Source organism: Megalops cyprinoides, chromosome 3 (genome assembly GCF_013368585.1).
Source record: "Megalops cyprinoides isolate fMegCyp1 chromosome 3, fMegCyp1.pri, whole genome shotgun sequence".
Classification (NCBI taxonomy): Eukaryota; Metazoa; Chordata; class Actinopteri; order Elopiformes; family Megalopidae; genus Megalops; species Megalops cyprinoides.
In genome coordinates this window covers 19,250,001-19,265,666 of record NC_050585.1, presented here as the reverse complement: position 1 = coordinate 19,265,666, position 15,666 = coordinate 19,250,001, and the positions used below count along the sequence as shown (strand labels likewise).

General features: G+C 48.4%; 1 protein-coding gene across 1 annotated transcript; it reads left to right on the top strand.

Annotated features, from left to right (window-relative positions):
* Positions 1-1,776: 1,776 nt before the first annotated feature.
* LOC118775464 (prolyl hydroxylase EGLN2-like) lies at positions 1,777-14,523 on the top strand. Its single transcript, XM_036525401.1, has 6 exons — positions 1,777-1,841; positions 3,273-4,714; positions 10,869-10,988; positions 11,186-11,322; positions 12,699-12,766; positions 13,180-14,523. Exons 2-6 carry the CDS (start codon positions 3,539-3,541, stop codon positions 13,230-13,232), a joined length of 1,554 nt encoding a protein of 517 aa, XP_036381294.1. The 5' UTR covers positions 1,777-1,841; positions 3,273-3,538; the 3' UTR covers positions 13,233-14,523.
* The last annotated feature ends 1,143 nt before the right edge of the window (positions 14,524-15,666 follow it).

The following is a 15,666-nucleotide window of genomic DNA, read 5'->3' as shown; positions in this document are numbered from 1 at the left end:
CTGCCACCTGCCATGTTTGCTCTGATTGTGAATGCCTGAGTATAACATACTGCACCCATTACAACAAAGTGCCATTCCTGCTAGTATTGGCATTCCCTTACTTTCTCTATAGGTAGTTGTATTCCTCTGGCTGTAAAGCACTTACCAATTTCCTCTTTTTACAGCTACACTGTATTCTTTAATGTTCTGGAGGTTTCCCTGGATACATGTGTTTGCCGAGGTAAACTGTAAAGTAAGTAAACTGGCCTTAGTAGTAAGTAAACTACTCTTAGCATAGTAATGCACTTATTTCGAAGTCACTCTGGGTAAGAGTGTCGGCTAAATGAAGTAATGTAATGTAATGTAAAGTAAACAACAAAAACAGACATCATTATTCATACAGTCAAGAACATGGTACAGTTAATGAACCAAACAGTTGCAGTTTTAACAGTTTTATCATCCTATATTTGTTATTTAGTTATTTTTGAGCAAAAACAGCAGAACTGCACAACTTTGGGTAGACGCAGCATGGAATTTGGGCAGCTTGGCTGTTTGTCAAGGTAGAAAATAGGCTATGCGTTTTTCTATTATTGTTTCACACATGCAGGTCTCTCTCAGCAGATTCAATTGTTTCATCAGGATTCTGAATTATTTCTACACATTACCTGAGGACATTCCACCAAACACTAACAACCGACAGTCCGACATAGCTGCTGAGAAGATGTAGTACTCTGCTAATGTCACACATTAACTAGGAAGTTATTACAGGAGAAATAAAGTGCACTTCAAGTTTAATACTGCATTTTAAAACAATATGGGAGATTTCTCCATAATTCCATTGCACAGTCTTTGACTTAATTTTTGCAGAACATTAGTGCTTCCTGAGCTGTATATCATTTGACTGTCAACTCTGTTTAGCAAAATATTGGTTTACATTTGTCATCACACTAGTAGATTTTTTAGCATCTTATTCGGTAATAACATCTTTCCCACTTCATGTCCAACATGCTGCACTGTCTTTTTGCTCTACCTGCCTCTTCCTTGTTGTCACTAATTTTGCAAACATGAAGGATCTCAGAAATAGCCATACAGACCTGCTGGGAAACCGGTTAATATGACTCAGGCCAGGTAATTCCAGATTCTATAGATGTAGCAATCTGTGAAATCCGCAAAACAGACTGTAAAGGAAAGAAAATTATGAAATAACAACGTCATATAAATTAAAAATTGAGGAATTTCTATGAAATCCTAACCTTATTATTAAATCCCTTACATCAACGTAACACCTTGGGTCGCGTCAAAACCTCGCGGTGTCACTGACACTAAAAGAAAATGTCACCGTCAGACTGGGCTACAATGTGAGTATAGTAAGTCTGTTGTAATTCCTTTTTTTTTTTTCTCTTATTACGTTAAATAACTACTTTGGTAGCAAACTTATTTTCAAATTTCGGTCAGATATTCCCAGTTTTTAAAGGAAACAATCGCCCTCCCGTTTGCTTTTATCACACACGCCGCCTCATTGGGTGGGGGGGCATTCCAGGACATTTTTTCTGCGTCAATAACCGACATCTAACACCGTATACTACACTTTCAGTGCAGTGAGCGACAAAAAAAATATCATTTTGGGCAGCACAATCACAGCCTCTGTATAATAGATTATAAATCTATTAAATAAATTACTATAATTTAACAGAGATGCAAATAGTGATACAGCTATATGACTGAGAACAGTGGCCAGTGAATGGTTTTTGAAGCGATTCAGTCTGTCACGTGACGTGAGTGTGCGCACGTGTAATTGACAGAGCCGTTCATGGAGCGAGTGAGAGAGATGCTTGGGCGAGCCGTTTTCGGGGGGATTTAAGGTAAGCTGAAATACACGTACGTTGTCCGGGGCAGCGGGGACTCCAGCTTATATTGATCACTCACTGCTGATTGTATATATAACAAGCAATAGCCATTTAGAAATTGGAACAGTTTCCACCGCAAACGATAATTTAAACGTTGTATTAGATTTGAGAAAGACTATCCCGGAAATCATATCTGTACTCGCAGCCGGTCACGTAGCGCTAGCTAGTTAGCCAACTAGCAAGGTGGTAGTATCTGCCTCATTCCTGGGTAAGATGCATATTTCATATTGCATATTTCTCGATATATGGCCGTTCAGTGTATTTTGTAAATATAGCTAGGAGAACAATTTGTAGTTAGACAGTCGATGTCCTAACTTTTGTGCAGTTGTCTTGCAGCATAATTCCACAATCACATAGGGCTTCAGCGTAATCTAGCCATAGCTACCTACTAAAATAATGATTACGTTAAAATATAGCAATCTAGGTTGGAACACGGTGGATCAATTTGTTCTGTAGTCGCATTTGCTTTATGGTGGCTAACTTTAGGTGGAAAACTAGATGGCTAGTTACTCCTGGTCTTTGGTCTAGAATTTGGAATGTTGTCAAGGAATACCCAGACAGTAAGCTAATGTAAGTTGTGTTGCTGCAATAGACAGACAGACACATTTCAAGCCTTGTGGAAGATAGAAGACTAACTTGCTAGATAGATATTTATGCTTTTCTTGTCTGGCTCGCTAGCTGCAATATCTAACGTCATAATGTTCAGTCTCCATTTAACGCATCTTGACTGCTCTAGCTACCCAGCTAGCTTGCCAGCGTCAGTACACTGTACAGCCTACAGCCTTTGGAAATCTGACCCAGCTAGTTACATTGTTACCTAGCGATGCCTGTATTCCACGCGAATTAAATATTGGAATAACATGGCTAAAACGTAAAATTCGTTTTCAGTGTCATCGGAACTGTTATTTTCATTTTAGCTCCCAGACTACTCTAAAGGCACCATTAGCAAGGTAATAATTAGGCTCATGTTTTTGTTAAATGTGTCGCACATTCCAGGTAACAATCAAATTCCACTTCTAGGGATGCGTGAATGTCAATAATATATCTGTAAGATTTCAACAAGAGACGCTGAAGTGTTACAGCCGTGGAAGTAAAGAGGCCGGTCTATGAGTGAGCGCCTGTCATCAACGTACCGGAGCGTCGTTGACCTGCCCGCTCTTTCGCGTTTTCTTCTTCATCCGTTATTACCAACTTAATGAGATTTGTAAACTGTGCCAGATTTGTAGTCACTTCAACATACCACCTGAGGAACACTCCAGCCTTAACCACAAGTGCTACCTTATCCCATTTCAGTTACAGCATCACAGAAGGTTGCTTCCATGGAGAACGTTTAACCTCCCCTCATTGATAGTTTTTTTTTTTGTTTTGTTTGTTTTGTATTCCCAGGGCACAGATCTTAAAGTCGAAGTCGAATGGAAGACTGGACAAGAGCGGACCGGCAGTGTGAAGGAAGACCCTGCATGAGGAGACAGACAGACAGACAGTCTGACGGGGAAGCCATTTTTTTAATATGAAACTCTCCAGGGCTTTCACTAACCTCTCAGTTCACTCCTCCGACAGGAACGCCGCGTACTCCCTTTTTAGAGCAGGATTCTCTGCGACATGGGGGCAGGATGTGAGCTACGTGCGCATCTAGGACTCAACGAGATGAAATGGAGAGCTCTCAATGCACGGACCTTTTAAGTGAGAGCTCTTCTGACGGACCCCAGAGCTTCTCCTCCTTGCCGGATAAAGTCCGGCTCAGAGACAACGTCCGAGGCCCGGACCTGCAGCCACAGCAGAGCATGGGACTGAACGGGTTCTGCGGCCCGCCAGCGGGCACCGCCACGGCGGCGGAGCTGCTGGCCGACCTGGCCTCTAAAACGGTCTCCCCAGGGATTAAGGCGGTGGAGAAACAGGTGAAGACCGGGCTGCCGCTGCAGAACGGCGGGGAGGCCTCGCCCGCCCTCACCATCGAGGGCAGCTGCAGCAGCGGCTTGGCACAGACGCCCAACGGCCACCCGCAGATGAGCGGCGCGGCCGAGACGCCAAACGGCGTCACGGCGCACTTCAAGAGGCCGCGGCCGCCAGAGAGCGGAGACAGAGCGGCGCACGGCAGCAGCGTGCTCCTGGTGAGGCGGGCGAACGGCGAGGCGCACTTCAGGCAGCTGCAGCACCTGCGGCGGAGGTGCGGCGAGAACGGCGACTCGGACTCACTGGCGTCAGCGGGGATCGCGGGGTCGGCCCACGGACCGGCCGAGCCTCTGCCCCACGACTGCAAAAGGAGGAGGGCGGAGAGCGGCGATCACAATCCAGACACTAAAATCAGGAAGGAGCTGGTGCTGGCGGACGACAGCCAGGACAGGAACCACGGCACGCACGCCAGCAACCGCAGAATCAACCACAACGGCCACGGCGAAAGCCAGCCGGCAGCGAGCCCGACCCCAGGGCAGCGGCTGAGCGCATCGCCCGTGGAGACCCCCGCCACCCCCGCCCCGGCCCTCACCACAGAGTGGTCCCCCGAGCGTATCGCCCAGCAGTACATCATCCCCTGCATGCGGCACTATGGTATCTGCGTGAAGGACAGCTTCCTGCAGGCGGAGCTGGCGGAGCGCGTGCTCGGAGAAGTGGAGACGCTGAGCCAGAGCGGGAAGTTCCGCGGCGGTCAGCTGGTCAGCCAGAGGACCATCCCCTCGCGCAACATACGCGGCGACCAAATCGCCTGGGTGGAGGGCCAGGAGCCCGGCTGCGTGGGCATCGGGGCGCTCATGGCCCACATCGACCAGGCGGTCATGTTCAGCGCCACCAACGGACAGCTGGGCGACTACGTCATTAATGGCCGCACCAAGGTGAGCGGGAGGGTCTGGAGGGTGGGAGGGGAGAGGGGACAGGGTGGGACGGGCACACGTCACATGAGTCCCGTGCTGAAGAAGCAGTTCCTAGAACCAGTTTCATTTTCAGTCATTCAATCTGTTGGCAGTTTTCCTCGGTTCGGATGTGGAGGTCGTGCTGAGTTGACAAACGGCGGTTTGTCGAATTGCCTTTTTTTTTCCCTCCTCATTCCTTTCTTTAATAATGCTGTGGACAGTGTGAGTTCATCTCAGGACACCAGAAGCTGCTTAAGTTTCGAGGAACATTTTGATTCTCCTGTCCCGCTGAGGTGGTTGTCCTCACTGTGCATGCCTCCCCTTCCCCTACCTGCTGTTGGAGGTTTGGTCGGTGTTTTTCTGTGAGAGAAAGGCTGTTTGTATCAGTCCTCAGGATCAGTGTCCCACAGGCTTTGAAGACGGAGCTTTCAATCTCAGTATCTCTCCTGCGCACAAACAGTGCATTCTTCCTCCTGCTCAGGCGAGCTGTGCGCATGTGTTTGCATGTGAGCGCGTGAGCATGTGTGTTTGTCTGCGTATGTGTGCGTGCACTTCTCTGTGTCTGTCTGTTTGCCTCGCCTCAAAGCCTGATCCCTAACAACGTTAAATGTTCTTCTCGGGACAGTCAGGTCCCTTCGGAATACATTCTAAATAGAGGAAAATGGAGCTTTTAAAGAGTTAATGGTCTATGAAGACATTCTTGTTGTATCAGTTCAAATGTTTGCATCAGTTGCATGGTGACGCCATTGATTATAATGTAATGTGATTGTTTTTTTTTTTTTTTTTTTGAACCGAAAAAGCCGCTCAGTTTGGAACACAGGTCATACATGGCAAAAGGGATTTCTGTGCTCTGGTCTGATTGGCGATCATGCAGTCACATGTAGTCAGCTTAGTGTGTAGGGGTTTTTATGCTTTAAGAAAACACACTTAGTCTGTCATTCTGTTTCCCTACCTGTCAGGTCCATTCTTGATTTCCTGTCAATAGTTTTTCCCCCATGGTGTCTGTCTGTAATGGCAAATTTGGTCATTGACCTCTCTGGAAGAGTAGGTGCAGCAGTGCCATTTCGCTGTGTGGGTGGCTACTTTTCATGCACCCTCCTGTTTAAACAATCGCAGTCTGACCTTCAACTCTGTCCCGCTAAGAATTTCCGCAGCACCGTATCAGATGAAGTTTGACATTGCACTTTCTGTCAAGCATGTATGTGATACTATAGGTTAATTTTCTGAAGCTAGTTTTGACCAAGGCAGAAACGGGCAGTACCATGTGACAGTTACTACAAGCATAGATGTCCAGAAGTACAGCTGTGCAGCCCACAGTGGTTTTACAGATCAGAGGGGAAAAAAGTTAGAAAGGAAACCCCTCCACTCTTGGGTTTCTGGGTGGGGTTTCTGGTCCTGGGGTGGAGGAGGCCTTTGCCCTTTCGACTTTTTTTGTCAGAGCCATAAATGCATGGAATAGCTTACCAGGATTCATAGTGTTAGCAGAGAACCTTGGAGTGCTCAACACCAGGCTTGACACGCTGGTACTGTAGATATACCTTAAACTACGGGCAGAGTGATGAGCCTAATTTGGCTGAATGGTTTGTTCTCATCATTAAACTACCTATGTTCTTATGGCAGGGCCTGTGTTTGTGTGGAAACGCCAACCTAAGAGGGTCCTGCATCATCCTTCGTGTGTTCTTCTGTTGCTCCATTGACTAAAACTCATTGGAGGGCTTAACAGTTGTTCCTTATGTCAAAGAGGTTGTCGTTCATTGACAGACAGTGCCCAGGATCTCAGCCTTCTTGGTGCCGCTTGGAGTAGCATCATAGGGGCCGCCAAACACTGGCTCAGGGCGAAAACGGCGGTTCATCTGAGGACAGCGAGTTCACAGGGACATATCGTTCTGTCTCTTGGTCTGTGAAGGGTGTTGCCAGCTGTAGAGAGTGAGGGTGGCGTGATGTGTGTGCGCCCAGAGACCGAGGGTCACTGACATGCTTGTAAGAAGCAGAGATGGGTCCAGCATCAGCTGGCTGAGGGAGGTATCAAGATAAAAAGCACTGCAGGAGCACAGCAGCGTCTCACAGACTTCAGACTCACTTTCTTAAAACACCCTCTTTTTCTGTGTCCACGGTGTTTTGCTGTACACACCCCCCCGAATCCCGCACCCACCCAGAACTGCCTTATCAGCTCCTTGCTTGCTTGTCTGCCAAAATATTTTGCTTGTGGTTTCCCTGGTAACAGAACATAGCAGAGCCAGTTGTTTCACACCAGTCCTAAGAGTTTGATGCCACAGAAAAGCTTGCGTCATGCATTTTTTTGAGCCGCTTTGTTCTGTCAAACAAAAAGTCCAAAGTTTTTTTTTTTTTTTTTTTTTTTTTTTTACAGTTGAACATGAAATACATTGTTTACTACTCAAAGGGTTCCTTTCCTCAAACCTTTAGCCAAACAGAGCATAGACCATTTGAAGTGTTCTTGACAAACTGAGGCCTATTGCAGGAGAAGAACATTTAAAAACCAGGGGGTGTGCAGTAGCCAATGAAAAGAGAGTGCCAACCACATTCCACCGACTCCCTTTTCATCCATTTTCTTCATGGTTGGCCAGTTCCTCAGGAAGAGACCAATCTGCTCTCTGCTCTGCCGTGAGCTAAACTTTCTGTGACATTTCCACCACAGCCGTCCTGGGAACCGCCTCCAGAGCGGGCGTGGGAGACCTGCCTCTGGGAGAAGCGTAGCTGGCGGCAGCAGCGGTGATCCGTGCCTGCTGTCTCCCTCATCACCCTCCGTCACTGGGCGTCTCGCTCGGCCTCAGCAGCAGTTGGGCGTGGCATTTCAGAGCAGGGCTTCTGCTTCGATCCCCAGGTTGTACCCTCGAGCGAGGCACTCAATCCGTATCGCCCAGGCAGACATCCAGCTGCGTAAGCGGATAACGCACTCCGTTAACGCACCGGCGTCTGCTAAGCATGTAAATAATGCAGTGTATTGAAGTGCGGGCAGTGATATGGCAGGAGTTTTACTGCCTCGGACTCTAGTTCTGAAAACTGTGTTCCAGTCCCGGGTGCGCTGCTTGTGAACACTGCTGTGCTGCGGCTGTGAATCGGTGCTGGTGGAGCTGTTCTCACAGAGCACAGGGAGAGCACAGGCCAGGCTGCAAACTGAGCTTTCGCAACTGCGTGTCTGCGGGGAGATGAGTCACGGGGTTTACCGGCAGTAAGGCCACGTTTCACGCTCACGCTTATACACAGACACACGCATTCACACAAACACACACACACACGCGCGCACTCACACGCAGTGTTTCCTCTGGATGTGTGGGGAGTTGACATTAGATGGCATCAGACAGCTGTTTTTCTTCCTTCTGAATCTGCACCTGACTGCACTACCAAAAGATTTTAAAGTGCAAGTTGCGCTCCCTACAGAAATGGAATAGAAAGTGAGTGCTTGCAGCTGTAGATTGCTTCCTGTGGTAGATTTCTGTGGTACAGGTGATGTGTAGTACACAGAAGATCTGTTATTTGAAACATTATTGACATTTGTAGGGTCAAGATGCAAAGTGTAGTAATGAGTCGCCTATGACTGGGCCACTGTGATTGGTTTTGGAATGCAGTATCTGGTGTATGCGAGTGAGATTGATTTACATTGTGAGGTCGCTGTGCAAAGATGCTGTTGTAGGAATTATGGGACGGTTTTATGAATCCGTTTTTCACTTCTGGTGTCTGAAGTCTCCACAGCCTAGCTGATTTCACAGGGACTTTCATATCTCCACTTTTTCAAGGAAGGACATTAAAAGCACAGAGAGGGTGAAAGCCAGAAGCCCTTGAAATTGGGAGTATTGATCCAGGGATTAGCTGAGGAGAGCACTTGAACTATATCATTGTAAGCTTTAGAGACAGTTGGAGGATTGGCTGATAGAGAGTAATATCTTTGAGCCTCTGTGCCCTGATTGACTAAGAGAGCAGAAAAATCTCTTAGCCCTTTGCAGATGATTGGCTGAGAGAGGGACACAAGCCCTGCACCACATTGGGTAAGAGAGAAGCATATCTCTGTTCCCCTGTGCCCCCTGTTGGGTGGGTACTCATAAACAGGCTCCCAAGAACCTACTGACCTTTAATTACACACCCCTCCGGCACCAGTAGGGCTTGCTGGATCAGAATACCCCTCAAAAAGGAAGTGACATCAAAATGCCTTGCCTGCTGCACATACTAGACTGCAGGTCCAGCAGAGGCAGGTATCACAGCCACACGTGCTTTGAGGTGTACGTCTTTTCCCTGTGTGCGAGGGAGGAAGAGCTGGTGCAGAACAGAGGGAGGAGGAAGGTGATGGACGAGAGAGGCGGATGAGCGATTGGAGGGAAGAGACGCTGGAGGAGGGAGAGTGGCTGGCCAGGGAGAGGAAAGCAGAAGGAAGCAGAGACGCCGGTCCTGCCTGTGGAGCTCAGGCAGACACGGCAGAGGCAGCAATCACGCACTACAGGTCCGTGAAGAAACGGAGGAAATTAATTTATTCACAGCTCTGCCTTTCTGCCCAGACCTGAACACAAAAAGCAGCACAGCGCAGACGCTGGTTTTCCCTCACAGCCATGTGCACAGCGACTGCGGATGGTCTCGGCGAACGTTCTGGTCCCTCTTCCTCTCTTCTGTTGTGCTACGGCTCCTTTGGGACCTCCCCTTACGTCAATGGATTAGGCAATGAATGCAGGTCACCGCTTCACTCTGTAGATTAACAGCAAATCGCTGATCATCGCTGTGATAAAAGGAAGGAGAAAAAAAAAACATGTATAAACATGGCAAGTCAGGACGTGCATGGTTTTGCTGGATTGCTGGGGTCAAGGGACAAGCGACGGTTTCCTGAAGGATGTCAGTCAGTATGAGAGAGAAGAGAGCTGTGCTGCTAAGACAGCGATCTTTAAGATTCCAGCTTCTAGCGTTTGCTGGAACTACTGCTCCTTTCTTCTGGTGCCCTTCCCTGGGGTTTAGAGAAGGTAGCTGTCGATTGATAGGTTCAGTTGTGTCTTGAGCACCGCTTCTCTACATCACTGTGATACGGAGGGAGGGAGAGATGGGTGTTTAGGAGATGGGGGATGAGGCATTCTCTCCTTGGAAACACCCCCCCCCCCCCCCAAGAACAAATACATTAAAAACTATATATAAAGGTATGGCTTCTTATGTTACCTCTTGCAGCCAATGTGTCTGGTATCTTGTGTACCAGTCCAAAAGATAAGAATGGGAGAGAATGGAGGTCCCATTGTTGGGGGTGGACCTAGCTGCACAGGAACTCTTGGAGAAAGCCGGGCCTAGCATTGGGGTGAAGGGCAGGGTAGGGAAGAGCTCTGCAGGGAGGCTCTAGGATTCCTCACTGATGAATTAACTCCACACTGATGTGATATCACCTTTGTGTGTGTGTGTGTTCAGGATGTGTGCATTTGTGCTCGTGTGTGTGTATGTTTGTGCTTTTGTAGATGTGTGTAGGATGTGTGCATTTGTGTATGTGTGTGTGCAGGATGTGTGCATTTGTGCTAGTGTGTGTGTGTGTGTCTGTGTGTGTGTGTGTGTCTGTGTGTCTGTGTGTGTGTGTGTGTGTGTGTGTGTGTGTGTGTGTGTGTGTCTGTGTGTGTGTGTGTCTGTGTGTGTGTGTGTCTGTGTGTGTGTGTGTCTGTGTGTCTGTGTGTGTGTGTGTGTGTGTGTCTGTGTGTCTGTGTGTCTGTGTGTGTGTGTGTGTGTGTGTGTGTGTGTGTGGGGACCTTTGCGTGTGTACTGTAGAAGGCAGGTTTTCCCAGCTCACTTTCCCACAGCCCGGTACAGGAAGCTTTAGGCTTGGGAATGTCAGACTGCGCATTAACCAGCAGCTCCGCCAGCAAGCAGCCCGTCTTAATGACGACAGGAAGGAAACGGCTGGGAATAAAAACACCACAGAGTGGGATGGCCTGTGTTCTGACACGTTACCTCTGAGCTTTTTATAGCGCACGGGGTGGGGGCATTAGGGGAACGTTAGCGCTCCTCTTGCATTTGACGCAGAGGGAGTTTGATTGCAAGCCCAGCACAGGGGAAGGCTGGCTAATTTACAGTTAAACACCTAGGATGGGTTCAGATTCAAGTGTGGCAGAATAATAAAAAGATAAAGATTATCCTCTCCCCCCCTCCACCCCCCCTTCCTCAGGCGATGGTGGCCTGTTACCCTGGCAACGGAACGGGGTACGTGCGCCATGTGGACAACCCCAATGGTGACGGGCGCTGCATCACATGCATCTACTATCTCAACAAGAACTGGGACGTTAAGGTACGCGCGCGCCCTCTGACTGTGCTTTACCTGACCGCTGTGCGATCAGCCGAGGTGCTCCCCGCCTGCCCCCAAATCACACCTCCTGGTTTACTGCTGTGAGAGTGACCGTTGAGCTGACCTGACCGTGTGTGACCGTGTGTGTTGTGGTCCACTGAGACTGACCGTGTCTGTGCTGCTGCCGCCCCCCTCCTCAGGTCCACGGCGGCCTGCTGCAAATCTACCCTGAGGGTCGGGCGGTGGTCGCTAACATCGAGCCGCTCTTCAACCGGCTGCTGATCTTCTGGTCAGACCGCAGGAACCCCCACGAGGTCAGGCCTGCGTACACCACACGGTGAGTCACCGCGTATGACCGCTCGCTTTCCCCGGGCTACGACACTTGCACCTGTGGGATCGGGGATAGAAAACGCCAGAAAGGACAGGGGAATCTGCAGATTGCCTCACCCTGCCAGTCAGCAGAAGTCGCAGTCTGTCAGCCACTCCCATTACTAGAACGGACAAGATTTTATTACTCGTTTAAAAAGCGTGTATGTGGAAAAACCGAGTTACAAGTAACTGAAGTGAACATGGCCCCCCCCTACTTGTGACACTTTCATGTGACAGTGCGCTCATCTCGGCTCCCAGCCTACGAGCTGAGCCAGTGGGCTTGGCATCCCTCACCCCAAGACACAGCAAAACACAGCACATGCCTCTGCAACCTTTGACCCAGTCAGCCTCCCTCCCACTGAGTCCCGCACAGAGAGATGGAAAATTAGTGAGCTGTCATTGCAGTTCCGTGCCAGCAAAGCATGTTTCTGAATTTGTGCTCGACTTTATGCACTGCATCTGAAGGAGAGGGTAGAATTTCTGAAGAGTAACTGGCATTTAATTTTTTTTTTGGTTTGTTAAGAAATTGATACATAACTTCCAGTGATGTAGTGTTGTTTACACAAAGAAGACTCAGTGTTTTAATGGCTTAGATGAGAGACGGCGGGGGGTGTCTGCACTTTAAGGGGGGGGGGATGCTGAGTGTGGTTCGGTGCGGCACAGGAAGCTCTCTCTTCCTGCATGCAGGCGGTCTCGGCTGCAGTGTTCGCGTCCGTTTTGGGGGGGAGATGCCGGAATAAACACACGCCCCTGTGCTGTCCTCATCCTGCCTTAACCCCATCCTACCCTGTCCCACCACAGACATCCCCGCCATCTGCTTTTAGCATTAAAGATGAGAGAATAGGGTGAGAATACACGCACATGTGCAGACACACATGCGCACACACACACAGCAGACCCATGCGCAAGCACACTCACAGACACAAATAGACACACACACACACACACACACACACACACACACACACACACACACACACACACACACTGACTCGCACACTAACTCCCAAGTATACACTGTGTTCCTCTCACTGTCGCACTCCCACCCCCTCCGTCATCCACATGTGCTGTGAGTGCCATAAATGTCAAATAGTATTGATCCAGCCTGAAGCAGGAATACGAACAGAATTAGCTTTTTGTTGAGTCAAAGATAAGTCAAAAATATAGTGCAGTAATGTAATGTAGCTTTGCACAAAACGAATACCTTGCAGTCAAACTAAAAATGCATCCTCTTTCCTGGTCAAACTGGTCTTTTTGAGAAAAAAGGCAGTTTTCACTTGTTTGTTGAAATAACTGGGTGTGGGGACTCTCCCTAATCTATGCACACTCTCTCGTGTGTGACAGCTACGCCATCACGGTCTGGTACTTCGACGCAAAGGAGCGGGCAGATGCCAAAGAGAAGTACAGACTGGGTGAGTTGCACCTGATCCCTGCACACAGACAGCGTTTCAGTCCAAAATGAAAATGAGTAACGCGTAAAGAACACCAGGGCTGGTTCTCCGTAAAACTACCACCAGTTCACCTTATTACCAAACCTGTGTTTCCAGATTAACTTTTCATGGAGTGAGGTTCTTGGAAACCTCAGAGAACCTCAGAAGCTCTTTGCAGCTCTCCCTGTGTGATGCCAATGTTCAGTTTCTGCAAGCAAACCTTTCTTGGCTTTTAATTTCAGCCATCTTAGTCTCTTTTATGGTGAAAGGTTTTTGAATAATTATTGCCCAGCTTGTTGCATGGTTGTATATGTAGTTGTCTCTGCTTGTGCAACAGCAGCCAAGGTACTGTTTGTAACTACATTTCCCATCTGTCTCTGTCTCCAATCCCACAGCAACCGGGCAGAAAGGTGTCCAAGTGCCTGTCACTCAAAGCAACAAGACCTAGCCCCAGGCTGGCTGGAGACAGCCAATCTATGGAATGCATTTGAAATATGTATGTGCCTACCTGTGCTGCTACTGGAGAAAATGTGGACACATGACCATCCTGCCCATCCACCCTCTCCGCTCTTCTGGCTGCAGTCTCCGTGGAGACGTATTGTGACGCGTGATTTGGTCACTGAGTGAGAGGTGGCATGGGCGGGGAAGAACTGGAGAGCAGCTGGAGGCAAAAAATCGGCCACAGAGCTGTAAGCCAAGTACACATATTACGATTGGTGGAAACCTGCAAGCGAGCATGCTGGGAGTTGGCCTGACAGGTGTTTGACACGAGTGCTGCTACAGAATCGGGAGGGTCGTTACTGGCACGCTACAGAAGTTTTGGAATCGGGCACTTGGAAGTGTATGTCTTTCAGCAAATACAGAGACATACAGTGCTGCCCTCCAGGCGCTGATGCTGCCCTAGAGGGTTATAAAGCACCTACCATAACGCTAGCACATGCAACTAAGTCACCACCATTCAGTCAAGCTACATTCTGTTTCTTCCCAGCTCTTACTGCCAGCTGGGTGTTTCCGGACAGATTCAATAAACCATCTTGCCGCAAATAAATAAACTGCTCCTCGAACAGTTCTTTCCCATGGATATTCTCACCTCAATATCCACATCTTTTGTGTTATACCTTTCTGATCGCCCAACTCTTATACTGCTTGCTACTCAGCTAGAAAATAGATTATCGAATGGTGACTTTTGTCATTAGTTAATGGCAGTCCCTCGCTGCAGTTGAAACCCAGCACTGAGCAGGAATCTGCCTATCAAGGCGCCTGACACTCAAGTTAATGTCAGGATTGGCACACTACACTGTCTAAGGTGCGTAGGTGAGGTGTCATGGAAAACTTGTTAAAAGCTTACAAAACGGCTACATCAAGAGCAGGGATCGTAATGTGTGTACTAGGCAACAGAAAGAAGCCTATACACTGCTCAGTGGTTCCTGCAGGGCTGCTGCAGTACTGGCCAGAAATGATGTTTTTTTTTTCCAGTCATATTTTCCCCGTTATCTCACACGTGATCTACTCAGCCTACGAAAGTGATGCATATCCTGCTCTTGTGCATTCTGCTCGAATTTCTCGGCCGCCCTGGTCTCCTGTCGCCACAGTTGTGGCCGGCCCCCGGCTACCGTGAAATGGTTCCCAGCTGGGGGTGTGTGCCTCTTTTAATTCTGTCGGTGGCTCAATCAATCCACTCCTCCCCCCACCCACCCCTGTTCCTTGGTTGAGAAACCCAGAATGGCATGATACAGCGTCTCCCAAACCTCTCCTGGAGGACCACTTGTCCTGCATGTTTTAGACCTCTCCCTGCTCCAACAGAGCTGATTCAAATGATCAACTTGTTATGAACACCTGAAGCTGCTTAATAACAAACGAATCATTTAAATCAGCATCTAAAACATGCAGGACAAGTGGTCCTCCAGGGGAGGTTTGGGAAACGCTGGCATGACACATTACCTGAGTGGACAATGAGTGAGTGAGTGAACTACCGGTTGGGTTGGGTCTGTCCTAGATCCAGGGCCAGCTGCCTAGATTGCACTGGATCTGCCTGGTGGAGCAGCTAGAAGGACTCCGAGCGAATGCAGATCCCCGGGGACGAATGCTGGAGCTGCTCCACCGAGAAGGAAGCCGGACATTTTGAAGTCTTAAACTACTGGAGAAGCTCTGAGGCTTCTCTGGGGGTCAGGAGGTGGGTTGGTTTGCTGTGAAAGCAGCAGATGGCCACCGAGGGAGGAAATAATGCACTTTATTATGAGAAATGACAGTGAGGGAAACAAAAGGAAAAAACTAAACTACATGACAGAAAAAAAATGCTTTAAAGCTGTGTGTGTTAGTCTGATGCAACAGGACTTTTCAACAGTGGAAACAAAAAAAGTTTGCTTTTTTTCTGAATTTTGCAGTATTTAATTAAAACCTTGTACAAACTGAGGCCTGGGTGTGTCCTTGCTGTGTTTTTATGTAAAAATCAATTATATGCAGTGTTCATCTAGAATGGATCGGAACCTCAGGTCTCAGAGGGCCATTGTGCATTTTGGGTATTTTCCAAGTCCTCCCAAGCTGTTTTTACTGCTGGATCTCAGCCAGGAGGTCAAAAGGACCATGTCTGAGATCCAGTCAGACCAACAAAGAGAAATAAATAATGAAAATGTTCTCTGTTACACAAAGCATTGCTGTCACAGATACGCTAGCTAGGTAACCCTCATCATTAATCTTTCTGCTGAGAAGGCCACTTTGACCCAAGGCTGAACACAGGGACTGCCTGTTGGCCTAAAGGCTGAAAGGCAGGTTTTGAGGTGACAATTCAGCTACCAGCTGCTGTACATCTGGTCCACCAGCCTAATTGACTTCCAGTTCAAAGAATGCTTTTACTCACTGTCAGGAGATATGGTGAAATGAAT